Raw genomic sequence first — 14866 nt, 5'->3', positions numbered from 1 at the left:
GAGGGAGCAGGTGCACAGACCGATGGTCCCTGAACAGCAAGAACACTTCCTTTCTGAGGCTGAGGACGAGAAGACTTTGTGAAGGAACAGTCCCATACACACTATAGAGAATAGGTGGGGACTCAGTTGGGGTTTCTCCACTTCTAACTTCTCTAATAAAGACATTTTATCCCCTCACTACACAGCAGAATGAAACACAAGCAGGGAAGAAATTACAACTTTTCAAATCATTGATTTTCTTCCATTCTTAGGACCACCCCAAGCTCTAAACACCAGGTAGGATCACTTATTGACTACATTGGCTGTTCTACCAAGGTTGCCAAAGCCAGGGGATAAGCAAATATAAAAACTTTCTTCTTTAGGTTCTTAGGTTCTTTGAGAGGGTCCTGCCAGTGACTTTGTCTCTGAGACGGTAAAATCCTGGGCTCAGGAAAACTGGTGTCACTCTATATAAGATAAAGGAGAAAGGGAAAAAGATGTGAGTGTGCAAGTCCCTTTACCTTCAGCAGCCCTTTTAAAGAAGACTTTGCAGCTTCCACAAGTGAGAGCTCCATAGTGACAGCCAGAAGCTTCATCGCCGCAAATCAGGCAGGTCTTCTGGGGTGGAAAGTAATAGTCAATGGGTAGAACATGATCTCTGGCAGTCTCCAAACTGAAAAGACACATGAGAAACAATGCAATAATTGTCAGTGGTTGGCAGAGATAAGAGGATAGAAGTCTGAGGTCTTCAGGAGCAAGCTACATGTGTAAATTATTAACTTTTATGAAATAAAATTATTCCTTACTTAATTGGGTCAGTGTGAAGCTGATTTTTTTTCTGGTTCTTCTAGGGATGATGTTTGTAGGGTGTCTTGTCATGTGGACAGAACCTTTTGGAACCCTGCTAAGGAATTGAAGTTCTCTGGGGTCAGCCAGTCTCATGGACTAAGTTTACATGAGGGAAGGATGAAGACAGAAACCTGAGGTTAAAGTATCTAACTTAGGGTGGTTCTTGCAACAATTTCAGAGCAGTTAAATGGTCTGAACCCAGCTCTATGACCTTACCTTATCCAAAGGGAGATCGAAGGCAAAAAATGTCTAAACAAAACAGTTTGGTATGCTTTTCTCTAGCTCTCTGAGCCTCACTCTCACCTGTCAATAACATTGCCCATCCTACCAAACTACTATTCTAAGTGGCAGTATAAATTGTATAAAGGATAAAAATCCTTTAAAATGAATACACAAGTGAGGGATCATGATTTGTATTATCATTCTGGTCTGATTTGTTCTCCCTCCACCCCAATTCCTTCACTTTCTTTAGCCATCTCTGTAGATCACATGAACATCCCCTCCTCTTCATTCTACAACATAAAGTAGCAGAATCCTTTATGCCTGAGGCTCTTGTTGGGAAGAGATACACAGTAATGCTGGAAATTTCTCAGGCTACCATCTCAACACTTGGCCATTAAAATACTCATAGGGTCCTTAGGCTAGGATGGAGCTTCAGGGATCACCTAATCTAAACTTCCTATGTCTTAAGAAGATCTGTGTCTGAGTCCTTTAAGGTGGATGTGAAGGAGAGGGTCAGAAAGCCAATCCTGAAGCTTTAATAGAAGTGTAATTCTGAGTCTCCTGTAGTAATTAATTCAAGATTAAACAAATGAAACATGGTTCTTCTAGGCAAAGGTCAATTTTTTTTCTCTCCTATGTCCTATGTCTAAACATTGAACAAAATTCAAATGACCTCCTGAATTAATCTGCCTAAGGTAGATGGTAATTGCCCATATTCTCATCTACAGGAATCTAACCATATTTTTTATGAGCACTTCTTTATAAAGGAAAGGAAAGGAAAGGAAAAGAAGGAAAGAAAGCCTTAATAGCAGCCTATTTGCTGTGTTGGATAATTTCTACACTTCAAAACAACTCTGATAAATATTTTTTCTTTCATTACATCATATGAAGAAAGATTCAGAGAGGTGAACCCCAAAATGATTTGACAACAAGTCCAGGATATTTGGCTGCAAATCCAATACAGTTCCCATTACCTTATCATCTTCCTGACACTCTCTCACTTTCTACACATGGCTTTTTGATTATCATGCTCAGCATAGTCATCAGAATCAAAAAAAGAATGAAATGTTATCCTCTCCTTAATAAACACGGATCAGCCTTGGCAGGGCAAAAGCAAGGAAAATTTAGCACTTTACCTCTAAGACACAAATATCAGCCTTGATTCAAGTCCCAAGTACAACAGAAACCACTCAAAATGTTTAGCTGATATGCAAACCCAGCAGCTGGCTATGGTGGACTATATCTCCACCCCCACCACCTCACCATAGGCTCTCTCTTTCTTAACCTGACTTTGGAAAGCCAGCAGGAGTTTGTCCACCAAAACAAGACTAGCAGGACCACAAATTCCACAGGCAAATAGTTCACTTTCCATATATAAATGGGCCAAATGTTAAAAGCATCATTCCTTTGGCTAAAAATGTCATTTCCTTGGGTAAAAAATTGTATTCCCATTCTCATTCACAAAACAAGGAGAAGCAGAAGTTTTTGGTTTTTATTTTTGTAGATGTCTTCATCCTTTCCCCCCCCCCATTTTTTTTTAATTTCTGGAACTAATGCAAGACATTCAAATAAACTAAAAAAATGTATTTAGATACTTTATGTGCCAGGCCATTTCATATATATCATCTCATTTAATCTCCCCCCAAAACCATGCCAGGTAGCTCTGTATCATCTCTATATCATAGGAGAGGAAGCTGATGTTCAGTAAAATTGAACATGTTCAAGATCACTCGTCTCATAACTGGAAATGCCAGATTCCATCCTAGGTAAGTCTGACTTCAAAGGGCTGATTCACAACCCATGAATAACTATGTTATAAAATTGAAGGTTGAAATGAGATAGATTAACTCAACTCTTAGCACCTAGTCCTATGAACCAAACAAAGGGCTCGGTGCTGGGGATATTGTGACAATCAATACATTACATACTTCCTCTAAGAAACCTATTATCTAGTAGAGAAGACAGATGGGAAGTAAGAAACTATAAAATAACATAGTAGATAATATAATAAAGCAGAGTACAGATTACTGCAGATAAGGAAGCACCTCAAAGAGAGGAATTTTTTTTGAAAGTTATAAAAGTATATAGGGGTAAATGAGATGATAATGATAAAGACTAATTTTTATCATATGACTGGAAAATAAATATGAGATATACAATATGGAAACCTGCATAAATAAGATGTCTTTTTGAAAATAGCCTTTAAGGAACATACATTTTCATCTTATTTTAAAACAGTTCAAATTGTTCGAAATAATCTAATCAAATTTATAGTCAATACTTAAAGACTGAAGAAAGTCATCGATATTTTATTAGATATAAGTTTAATAAAATGCACTATTTAAAAAATAACTATAAAAGAGGAGGAAGAAGAAGAGAAATAATAAAGACAATTTTAGAATCTGAACATTTCCTAATTACAAGCCATTTTGACTAAAGGTCTGAGATGTCTTTTAAACTCTCCAGGCTAGCTGGTCTCTGCCTACCTACCCCTCCTTTTTCTGGAAAACTATTTTTGGACAGCATTCTTACTGACCCTGACCTAGTGTGGACAAAAGGCACATTTCAGTTCTGCCTCATGGGTTGACCTTTGGGCATTGGAAACGAAAATTACGACCAGAGTCCCTATCTCAGGTTTATATCCCCGAGAAACTCATACACATTTGTACCAGGAAGCATGTATAGAAATGGTCATAGCAGATTTATTCATAAAGGCAAAAATAATAAGCATCCACTAAGAGGAGAAAGGCTAAACTACAGCACATTCACTCAATAAAACACAACACAGCAATGACAAGGAAGAGAATACAGGTACATGTAGGTGAATTTCACCAGCAAATATTGCATAAAAGCCATAAATTACAACAGCCTACATATTATATGATTCTACTACATACATGTCCAAAAAAAGGCAAAAGTAAACAATATATAACTTGGGAATATATGTGTGTGTGTGTATACACACATATACACATACATACATAGACACACATATATATGTATGTATATGCATATATATATGAAATAACATATACACACAAGGTAATAATAAATCTGCAATATAGGATCACAGTTATTTCTATGGGGAGACTGCGGTTAATGATCTAAGGAAGGAGGATACAAGTTGATTTATGAATTCATTCAAAAATATTTATTTTCTACCACATACCAGGCATGATTCTAGGTCCTGGAGTTAGAGCAGTAAACAAACAAACAAAAACTGGTTTTAATGTTCTTATTTTTTAACCAGGCTCTTGAGTGTTCATTTTATTATTATGCTGTATGACTAACTTATATGGTACATGCATGCCTTGTATGGCTATAATAGCACATAGTGAAAGAAAAAATAACAACCTGAGAAGTTTTAACATCTTCCTAAATAACATACTAAGTGCAAGACCAGCAGAGGTTTGCTTTGAGAACAAGTTCAGAATTTGTATGCAGCATTTACATTTCTTCTTGCCTCCCCTGGGTTACACGCTCATTTATTATCCCTATGCAGGACATTCAGTTTCATGAGTCTTAACAGTGCTGCCATAGAAAATGGAAGTCTCCCAAACCAGAATATGACTTGCTTTTCTTCAACAGTTTCACAATTAATTAAATAAAAGGGGATTACTAGTGACATTACAAATGCCAGCTCAACTATGGGGAAATTTGGCCCAGAAATCTTTAGCCCCTAGCTATCATCTCAGTCTGTCTGTCTCTCAGACTTGAAAATACATTAAAGGGTCTTACTACCTTAAGCAAGTTCTGCAAAGACTTTTGGAACCAAGGTGAAATGCAAAAGTCACAGACTAATTTTCCTTGTCTGGTAGATGAATGTCAACTCAGCAGGGCTTTGAACTCTAATCTGGAGACTGGGGATATTTTCTAACCTAAAGGGCTTTTGTGAGAATTACATTAAATTTTTAAGCCCTTCCTCCTGTGCCTAGTACATGATAGCTGCATTATAGTACAGGTTGCCTTTACCATTTGCCTTACCATAAAAAGGGGGAGAAATCTCTAATATCTTTAAAATTTTTTAAAACATCATCTTTTTGCCTATACAATGTATTTAGAAAAAGGTAAATATAAGTGGAGAGAAAAGGGAAAAAAGGCTAGATGTGTAAACATGTATCTTTTCATACTTATCTCCACACTTTTTGAACAAGAAGAAATTTAGAAAACCACTAAACATCTTTAAAAAAGCAAACTGTGAGAGACTGTGAACACTGAGAAACAAGCTGAGGGTTTTAGAGGGGAGGGTGTTGGGGGTTGGGTGAGCCTGGTGGTGGGTATTAAGGAGGACACATATTGCATGGACCACTGGGTGTGGTACATAAACAATGAATCTTGGAACACAGAAAAAAAATTAAAAAATTTTAAAAACTTAACAAAAAAATAATAAAACAAAAACAAACAAAAAACACAAAAGTATATTTTTCCTGATGTTTAGTAACTTAAAATATTTTTTCTTAATCACATTGTGGAATATAATGACAACTGTACATGAATTTTAAGATAAAAATTCATAAAATTTAATTATCTTCTTCCACTTTTGTACCTATTTCTTCATGGGAACAAGGGTTATTTCAGTGGAGAAATTGACAGAGTAACAATGTAAGACTTGTAGCTTCTTTTCCCTCTGCAAGCCTGAGATTTGAAATTTGATGACTGTCCAAGTGGACAGTCAGGTTTTCTTTCTTTTTCTTTAGAATTTTTTATTTATCCAGGTATGTGTGTGATAGAGAGAGAGAGAAAGAGAGAGAAAAGAGAAGAGATATAGAGCATGAGTGGAGGGAGTTTCTGAGTGGGGAGCCCAATGTGGGCTTGATCCCAGGACTGCTGGATCATGACCTGAACCTAAGGCAGATGCTTAACTGACTGAGCCACCCAGGTTTCCCCAGTCACGTTTTCTTTTAAAAGTACTACCTGACTAAGGAGCCTGGGGGACTCAGCCACATGGACAGCCACATGCAAGAGAATGAAACTGGACCACTTTCTTTCACCATACACAAAAATAAATTCAAAACGGATGAAAGACCTAAATGAGAGACAGGAAACTATTAAAATTCTAGGGAAGAACACAGGCAGAAACCTCTTTGATCCTGGCCATAACAACTTCTTACTAGACATGTCTCTGGAGGCAAGGGGAATAAAAGCAAAAATGAACTACTGGGACTTTATCAAGATAAAACGCTTCTGCACAGCAAAGGAAACAATCAACAAAACTAAAGGGCAGGCTACAAAATGGGAGAAGATTCTTGAAAATTTTTATCAAATAAAGAGTTGGTATCCAAAATCTATAAAGAACTTATCAAACTCAACGCCCCAGAAACAAATAATCCAGTTAAGAAATGGGCAGAAGACATGAATAGATATTTTCCAAAGAAGACATCCAGATGGCTAACAGACACATGAAAAGATCCTTGGGATCATTCAACACCAGTGAAATACAAATCAAAACTATGATGAGATACAACCTCACACCTGTCAGAATGGTTAAAATTAACAACATAAGAAACAACAGGTGTTGAAAAGGTGTGGAGAAAAGGGAATCCTCTTGCACTGTTGGTGGGAATGCAAACTGAAGAACAATATGGATGTTCCTTAAAAAGTTAAAAATACATCTACCCTGTGACCCAGCAAAGTGCACTACTAAGTATTTACGTAAATGATACAAGAGTATGGATTCAAAGAGGTACATGAGCCCTGATGTTTATAGCAACATTATCAACAATAGCTAAACTATGGAGAGAACACAAATGTTAATCAATTGATGAATGGATAAAGAAAATGTTTTAAACATATAAAATAGAATATTACTCAGCCATCAAAAAGAATGAAATCTCGCCATTTGCAACAACATGGATGGAGCTAGAGAGTGTGATGCTAAGTGAAATAATTCAGTCAGAGAAATACAAATACCATATGATCTCACTCATATGCGGAATTTAAGAAAGAAAACAGCTGAACATATGGGAAGTGACGAAAGAACAAAAGGAAAGAAGAAAACAAGTCCTGAAAAGGGTCTTAATGATAGAGAACTGAGGGTGGATGGAGGGCAGTGGGTGGGGAATGGCCTAGATGTATAATGGGTATTTAAGAGGCCATTTGTTGTGTTGGACACTGAGTGTTATATGTTAGTGATGAATCACTGAATTCTACTCTAAGAAACAATATTGCACTTTATGCTAACTAAAATGTAAATTAAAAAATTAAAATTAAAAAAATGCTGCATGACTTTACTTCACAGGTCTACAATTCTCTTTAGTAATGCATTATTGAAGTGGAAAGATATATAGGTAGAAGATTTGGTTTTCATGCCCATCTTTGCCACTTTCTAACAGAATGACCTTGAACAAATCATTTGGCTTCAATTTCTTCATGTGTAAAATGGATATAGAAATATAAAACTCACTACTGGGTATTTACCCTAAAGATACAAACGTAGTGATCCAAAGGGGCACATGCACCCGAATGTTTATAGCAGCAATGTCCACAATAGCCAAACTATGGAAAGAACCCAAATGTCCATCCACAGATGAATGGATCAAGAAGATGTGGTATATATACACAATGGAATACTATGCAGCCATCAAAAGAAATGAAATCTTGCCATTTGCGACAACATGGATGGAACTAGAGCATATCATGCTTAGCGAAATAAGTCAAGCAGAGAAAGACAACTATCATATGATCTCCCTGATATGAGGAAGTGGTGATGCAACATGGGGGCTTAAGTGGGTAGGAGAAGAATCAATGAAACAAGATGGGATTGGGAGGGAGACAAACCATAAGTGACTCTTAATCTCACAAAAAAAACTGAGGGTTGCTGGGGGGAGGGGGTTTGGGCGAAGGGGGTGGGATTATGGACATTGGGGAGGGTATGTGCTTTGGTGAGTGCTGTGAAGTGTGTAAACCTGGTGATTCACAGACCTGTACCTCTGGGGATAAAATATATGTTTATAAAAAATAAAAAATTAAAAAATTTTAAAAAAATTAACCTAAAAAAATTAATAAGACAGTAAACAACAAGTGTTGGAGAGGATATGGAGAAAGGGGGAACCTTCTTACACTATTGGTGGGAATGCAAGCTGGTGCAGCCACTTTGGAAAATAGTGTGAGATTCCTCAAAAAATTAAAACTGGAACTCCCATATGACCCTGCAATTGCACTACTGGGTATTTACTCCAAAGATACAGATGTAATGAAAAGAAGGGCCACATATACCCCAATGTTCATAGCAGCAATGTCCACAATAGCCAAACTGTGGAAGGAGCCAAGATGTCTTTCAACAGAAGAATGGATAAAGAAGATGTAGTTCATACATACAATGGAATATTACTCAGCCATCAGAAAGGAAGAATACCCAACTTTTACATCAACATGGATAGAACTGGAGAAGATTATGCTATGTAAAGATTTGCCCTTTATGGGCTTTCAATATAAATGAAGTTAGACAATACAATCTTTTGTGACTTGCTTCTTTCATTTAGCATAATTTTTTTTATGTTCGATTAGGCAACATATAGTATATCATTAGTTTTTTTTTAAAGATTTTATTTATTTGACAGAGATCATGAGTAGGCAGAGAGGCAGGCAGAGAGAGGGGGAAGCAGGCTCCCTGCTGAGCAGAGAGCCCGATGTGGGGCTGGATCCCAGGACTCTGGGATCATGACCTGAGCCGAAGGCAGAGGCTTAACCCACTAATCCACCCAGACGCCCCTCATTAGTTTTTGATGTAGTGTTCAACAATTCTTTAGTTGTGTATAACACTCAATGCTCACGTGTAGCATGTTTTTAAGATTCATCCACATTGTAGCATGTATCATTGTTTCATTTGTTATTTCTGTGTAATATTCTATTGCATGCATATACCACTCTTTGTTTACCCATTCATCAGTTGGGGGACTTCTGAATTTCTTTCACTTTGGCTATTATGAATAATGCTCCAATGAATATTGATATACAAGTCATATATAAAATTTCAAGTGGTGACACTTTCATGAACTTCCAGGTTAGTTTCCAAAGTGGCTGCACCATTTCACATTTTTACCATCAATTTTATAATGGCTCTAATTTCTCCACATCCAAGCTATTTGTCTCTTTTACTAGTCATCTTAGTGAGTGTGAAGTGGTATCATATTTTGGTCTTGATTTGCATTTCTCTAATGAGTAATGGTGTTGAGCATTTTTAATTTGTACATCTTCTTTGAAGAAATGTCTATCCAAAAATTTTGCACATTTTAAAATTGGGTTATTTGCCCTTTTATCATTGAATTCTAAGAGTTCTTTATATATTTTAGATTCAATATGTTTATCAGATATATGACTCACAAATGTCTTTTCTCATTCTGTGGGTTGGAGTTTTACTTTCTTGATGGTATCATTTGTAGCACAAATGTTTTAAAATTTGATTGTCTCATTTATCACTTTTCTTTCTGATGTTGCTGTGCCTTTGGTGTTATAAACTAAGAAACCCTAGCCTAACATATGGTCACAAAGATTTACTCTATATTTTCTTTGAGGCTTAATGTCTTGGTTCCAGCATTTAGGTACATAATATATTGAGATAATTTCTGTACATGGTATAAAGAAGTGGTAACATATGATTTCACTCATATGTGGAATTTAAGAAACAAAACATGATCATAGGAGAAGGAAGAACGAAGAGAGGGAAGCAAAACATGAGACTCTTAACTACAGAGAACAAACTGAGGGTTGCTGGATGGAAGGTGGGTGGGGGATGGGCTAAAAGGATGGTGGGTATTAAGGAAGGCATATGTTGTGATGAGCACTGGGTGTTATATGTAAGTGATGAATCACTAAATTCTACTGCTGAAGCCAATATTAAGCTTCATGTTAACTGACTAGAATTTAAATAAAAACTTGAAACAAACAATAAAACAAGAAGTGGTCCAACTTCACTTCTTTGCATGTGAATATCTAGTTGTCCTATTTGTTGGAAATACTATTCTTTCTCCCATTGAATGATCATGGAATCATTGTTGAAAATCAATTAACCAGGGCACCTGCCTTTGACTCAGGCCATGATGTCCGGGTTCTGGAATCCAGCCCTGCATTGGGCTTCCTCTCCCACTCCCCTTGCTTGTGTTTCCTCTTTCGCTATCTCTTTCTCTCTGTCAAATAAATAAATAAATAAAATCTTTAAAAAATCAGTTAATCATAATGTAAGTGTTTACTTGGGGCCTCTCAAGTGTATTTCATTTTCCTACGTATCACTTATGCCAATACCTCACAGTCCTGATTGCTGTAACCTTTAGTAAGGTTTGGAATCAGGAAGTGTAGATCCTCCAACTTTATTCTTCTATCTCAAGACTATTTTGGTTTTTGCTTCATTGTTAATTATTTATTTTTAAAATTCCAGTATAATTAACATACAGTGTTATATTAGTTTCAGGTGTACACTATAGTGATTCAGCAGTTCTATATATTAGTCAGTGCTCATCACAATAAGCGTACTCTTAATTCCCTTCACCTATTTCACCTAATCCCCCAACCACCTCCTCTCTGGTAGTCGTGTATCTTTTCTATAGCTAAAAGTCCGTTTTCTTTTTTTGTTTCTCTTTTTCCTTTGTTCATTTGTTTTGTTTCTTAAATTCCACATATGAGTGAAATCATATGGTATTTTGTTTTCTCTGGCTGATTTATTTTACTCAGCATTATACCTTCTAGGTCCATCCATGTTGCAAATGGAAAGATTTCCGTGTTTTTTATGACTGAGTAATAGACAGATTGCATAGATAGATATCAATAGATATCTACCAATCTTCCTCATCTATTCATCTGTGGATGGACAGTTGTGTTGCTTCCATATCTTGACTATTGTAAATAATACTTCAATAAACATAAGGTTGCATGTATCCCTTTGAGTTAATCTTTTTTAATCTTTGGGCAAATACCCAGAAGTGCAGTTGCTGGATGGCAGGGTAGCTGTCTTTTTAACTTTTTGAGGAACCTCCGTACTATATTTCAGAGTGGCTGCACCAGTTTGCATTCCTACCAACAGTGCACAAAAGCTCCTTTTTCTCCACATCCTTGCCAAAACTTGCTGTTTCTTGTGTTTTTTATTTTAGCCATTCTGACAGGTGTAAGATGATATCTCATTGTGGTTTTCATTTGTATTTCCCTGATGATAAGTCATGTTAAGAATCCTTTCATGTGTTTTGGCTATTCCGAGTTTTTCAGTATGAATTTTATAGTCAACATTTCAATTTCTGCTTAGAAGCCAGCTGGAATTTTGAGAAGGATTGCCTTGACTCTATGGGGAGTATTGTCATCTTAATAATATAAAAGCTTATGATCAATGAAAATGGAATGATTTTCCATTTATTTATAGCTTATTATTCCACAATGTTTCACAGGTTTAACTGTAGAAGTCTTACACTTCTTTTGCAAAATTTATTGGTTTCATTATATTTGATATTATGAATGAACTGCTCTATCACTTTCAAATTACTCCTTGCTAATATACAGAAATACAATTGATTTCAGCACATCAATCTTGTATTCTGCAACTTTGCTGAATTAATTAGCTCTGATAGTTTATTATAGATTCCTTAAGATTTTCAATATATAAGATTATATCATCTGTGCATAAAGACATCTTTACTTCTTCCTTCCAGTATAGATGCCTTTTACGTTTTTTTTGTCTGATTGCCCTGAGTAAAACCTCCAGTACAATGGTGCACAGAAATGGTGAGAGCAGACCTCCTTATCTTGTTCCCAATTATTGGAAAAGTTCATATTCTTTCACTCAAGTATGATGTTAGTTTTGATTTCTTCATAGACATACATTTTCAGTTTGAGTATGCTTTCTCCTATTCCTGTTGTTGAATGTTTTAATTGTGAAAAAATGTTAGATTTTTTGCCTATTTTTCCCTACATCTATTGAGATGATCATGGGGTCTTTATCCTCTTAAACACAGTATAATATATTAAGTAAGTGATTTTCAGCAGTTAAGCCAATCTTACTTTCTTGAGATACATCTCAAATTTACATTATTGAGAAAAATCCACCTTGGTAATTATAATCCTTTTTATTTGTTGCTGGATTTGGTTTGGTATTTCGTTTAATTTTTTTCTTATTAATATTCAAAAGTAGTTTTCTTTTCATGTGATAACTTTAGTTTTGTTATTGGGTAATACTGTCTTCACAGAATTAGTTGGGAAATGATTTCACCTCTTTTATTGTTTGGAAGAATTTGTAAAGGATTGATACTAATCTTTTACTAATTTGATACTAATTTTTCTATAAATGTTTGATGGAATTCACCAGTGAAGACAAAAAGATTTGAGCTTCCTTTTGTAGTAAGTTTTCTTTTCTTTTCTTTTTTCTTTCCATTTCTGTTTCCATTTCCCTTTCTCTTTCCCTTCCCCCCTTCCCCTTTCTTCTTTCTCTCTCTTTCTTTCTTTCTCTTTTTTGAATTTGGAAGGTAATATTTACTTATCTGTGTAAGTTCTGGTGCCCTGGTAGAAGCAGATACTATAATTATTTCCATTCTAAGGATGAAAGTGGAGGTACCGAGTGTCCTGGTATCCTCCCTCCAAAGTCTGAGCTATTCATAATATACTGGCCCTTTCTGACCCTGTGGTTTTGTTTGTTCATTTTGGCTTTTTTGTTTTGTTTTTGTTTTTTAGTATAGTTGACACACAATGTTACATTCACTTTACATATCCAACATAATGATTCTAAAAGTTCATACATTATGCTATGGTCACCATAAGTGCAGCTACCTACAGGCTTTCAGTAAGGGAATGAATAAGTCACTGGGAAAAAAAGGGTACAACATAAGGATATAGCTAATGATATTAATAATTTATTATGGATTATTTAGGATATTATTGTATTATTGTATTGTAATAGCATTGTATGGTGGCAGATGGTATAGGAAGCTTCTTTATTGTATTACTAATATACTGAGCTAATGTTATATTTACTCTCTCTACTTGTCATAGAAATATTCAGATTTTCTATTTCTTCTCAAGTTAGATAGTTTGTGTAGTTTGTGTCTTCTGTCTAGTTCCCATTTCATCTGGGATATTAATCTGTTGGCATGCATTGTTCATCCTTTCTTAAATTTATAAAATTTAAAATCCTTTTATTAAATTTTAATCCTTTTTAAATTTTTAAATCAAATCCTTTAATCTTTTTAATACTTTTTTAAATTTATAAAATTTAAATTAACATATTACAGTATTTTTATTATGTTATGTTAATCACTATACAGTACACTATACAGATTTTGATGCAGTGTTCAATGATTCATATGTGCGTATAACACCCAGTGCTCATTACAACATGTGAACATATTACTGTAGTGTTAGTTTCAGCTGAGTTCTACCTCTGAAACATATTACTGTATTATTAGTTTCAGAGGTAAAATTCAGCGATTCATCAGTTGCCATACAACAACCAGTGGTCATTACATCAAGTGCCCTCCTTAATGCCCATCACCCAGTTATGCCATCCCCCTCCACCTCTCCCTCCAGAAATCTTCAGTTGGTTCCCTATATAGTTAAGGGTCTCTTATGGTTTGCCTCCCACTGTTTTCCTCTTATTTTATTTTTCCTTCCCTTCCCCAATGTTCACCTATATTTTTCTTTAATTCCGTATATTAGAGAAACCATATAGTATTTGTCTCTCTCTGACTTATTCTGTTTAGTATAATACCATCTAATTCCATCCACATCATTGCAAGTGGCAAAATTTCATTCTTGTGATGGCTGCATAATATGCCATTGTATATATATAGTGCAAGGTCTTTAGCCATTCTGACTGGTGTGGTGGTATGGCTATCTCATCGTGGTTTTGATTTGTATTTCCCTGATGCCATGTGATGTGGAACATTTTTTCATGTGTCTATTGGCCATCTGTATGTCTTCTCTGGAGAAATATCTGTTCATGTCTTCTGCTCAGTTCTTGATTTTTTGTTTTTTGGGGGTATTGATTTTAATAAGTTCTTTATAGATTTTGGATATTGGCCCTTTATTTGATAGACATTTGCAAATATCTTTTCCCATTCCATAAGTTGCCTTTTAGTTTTGCTGACTACTTCCTTTGCTGTGCAGAAGCATTTTATCTTGAAGAAGTCGCAATAGTTCATTTTTACTTTCATTTCCTTGCTTCTGGAAACATGTCTAGCAAGAAGTTGTTGCAGCTGAGGTCAAAGAAGTTTCTGTGTTCTCCTCTAGGAGTTTAATGGATTCTTGTCTCACATTTTAGTCTTTCATTTGTTTTGAGTTTACTTTTATGTATGGTGTAAGAAAGTGGTCCAGTTTCATTCTTCTGCATGTAGCTGCCCAATTTTCCCAACATATTTGTTGAAAAGAATGTCTTTTTTCCACTTGATATTCTTTCCTGCTTTGTCAAAAATTTGTGGATCATATAGTTGTAGGTCCATATCTGGGCTCTCTTTTTTGTTCCATTGATCTATGTGTCTTTCGTTTTGCCAGTAGCATACTGTCTTGATGATCACAGCTTTGTAATACAGCTTAAAGTCCAGAATTATGATATTTCCAGCTTTGGTTTTCTTTTTCAACATTCCTTTGCCTATTCAGGGTCTTTTCTGGTGCCACATGTATTTTAGGATTGTTTGTTCTAGCTCTGTGAAAAATATTGATAATATATTGACAGGGATTGCACTGAATGTGTAGATAGCTTTGGGTAGCATAGACAGTTTAAAAATATTTGTTCTTCCAATTCATGAACAGGGGATGTTTTCTCCATTTCTTTGTATCTTCCTCAATTTCTTTCATAAGTGTTCTGTAGTTTTCAGAGTACAGATATTATACCTCTTTAATTAAGTTT

At 35.5% G+C, this 14866-nt stretch overlaps 1 protein-coding gene across 1 annotated transcript in view; it reads right to left on the bottom strand.

Moving 5' to 3' along the window:
- The window catches only part of AR (androgen receptor), a 212310-nt gene that overhangs the window by 86214 nt on the left and 111230 nt on the right, over positions 1-14866 (bottom strand). Inside the window, exon 2 of the mRNA XM_059156984.1 lies at positions 501-652. Coding sequence (XP_059012967.1) covers positions 501-652 — 152 coding nt within the window. The remainder of the gene's footprint in view (positions 1-500; positions 653-14866) is intronic.

Source organism: Mustela lutreola, chromosome X, assembly GCF_030435805.1.
Source record: "Mustela lutreola isolate mMusLut2 chromosome X, mMusLut2.pri, whole genome shotgun sequence".
Classification (NCBI taxonomy): domain Eukaryota; kingdom Metazoa; phylum Chordata; class Mammalia; order Carnivora; family Mustelidae; genus Mustela; species Mustela lutreola.
Note: the sequence above shows the minus strand (reverse complement) of the source record. Positions and strands in the feature narration are given on the sequence as shown.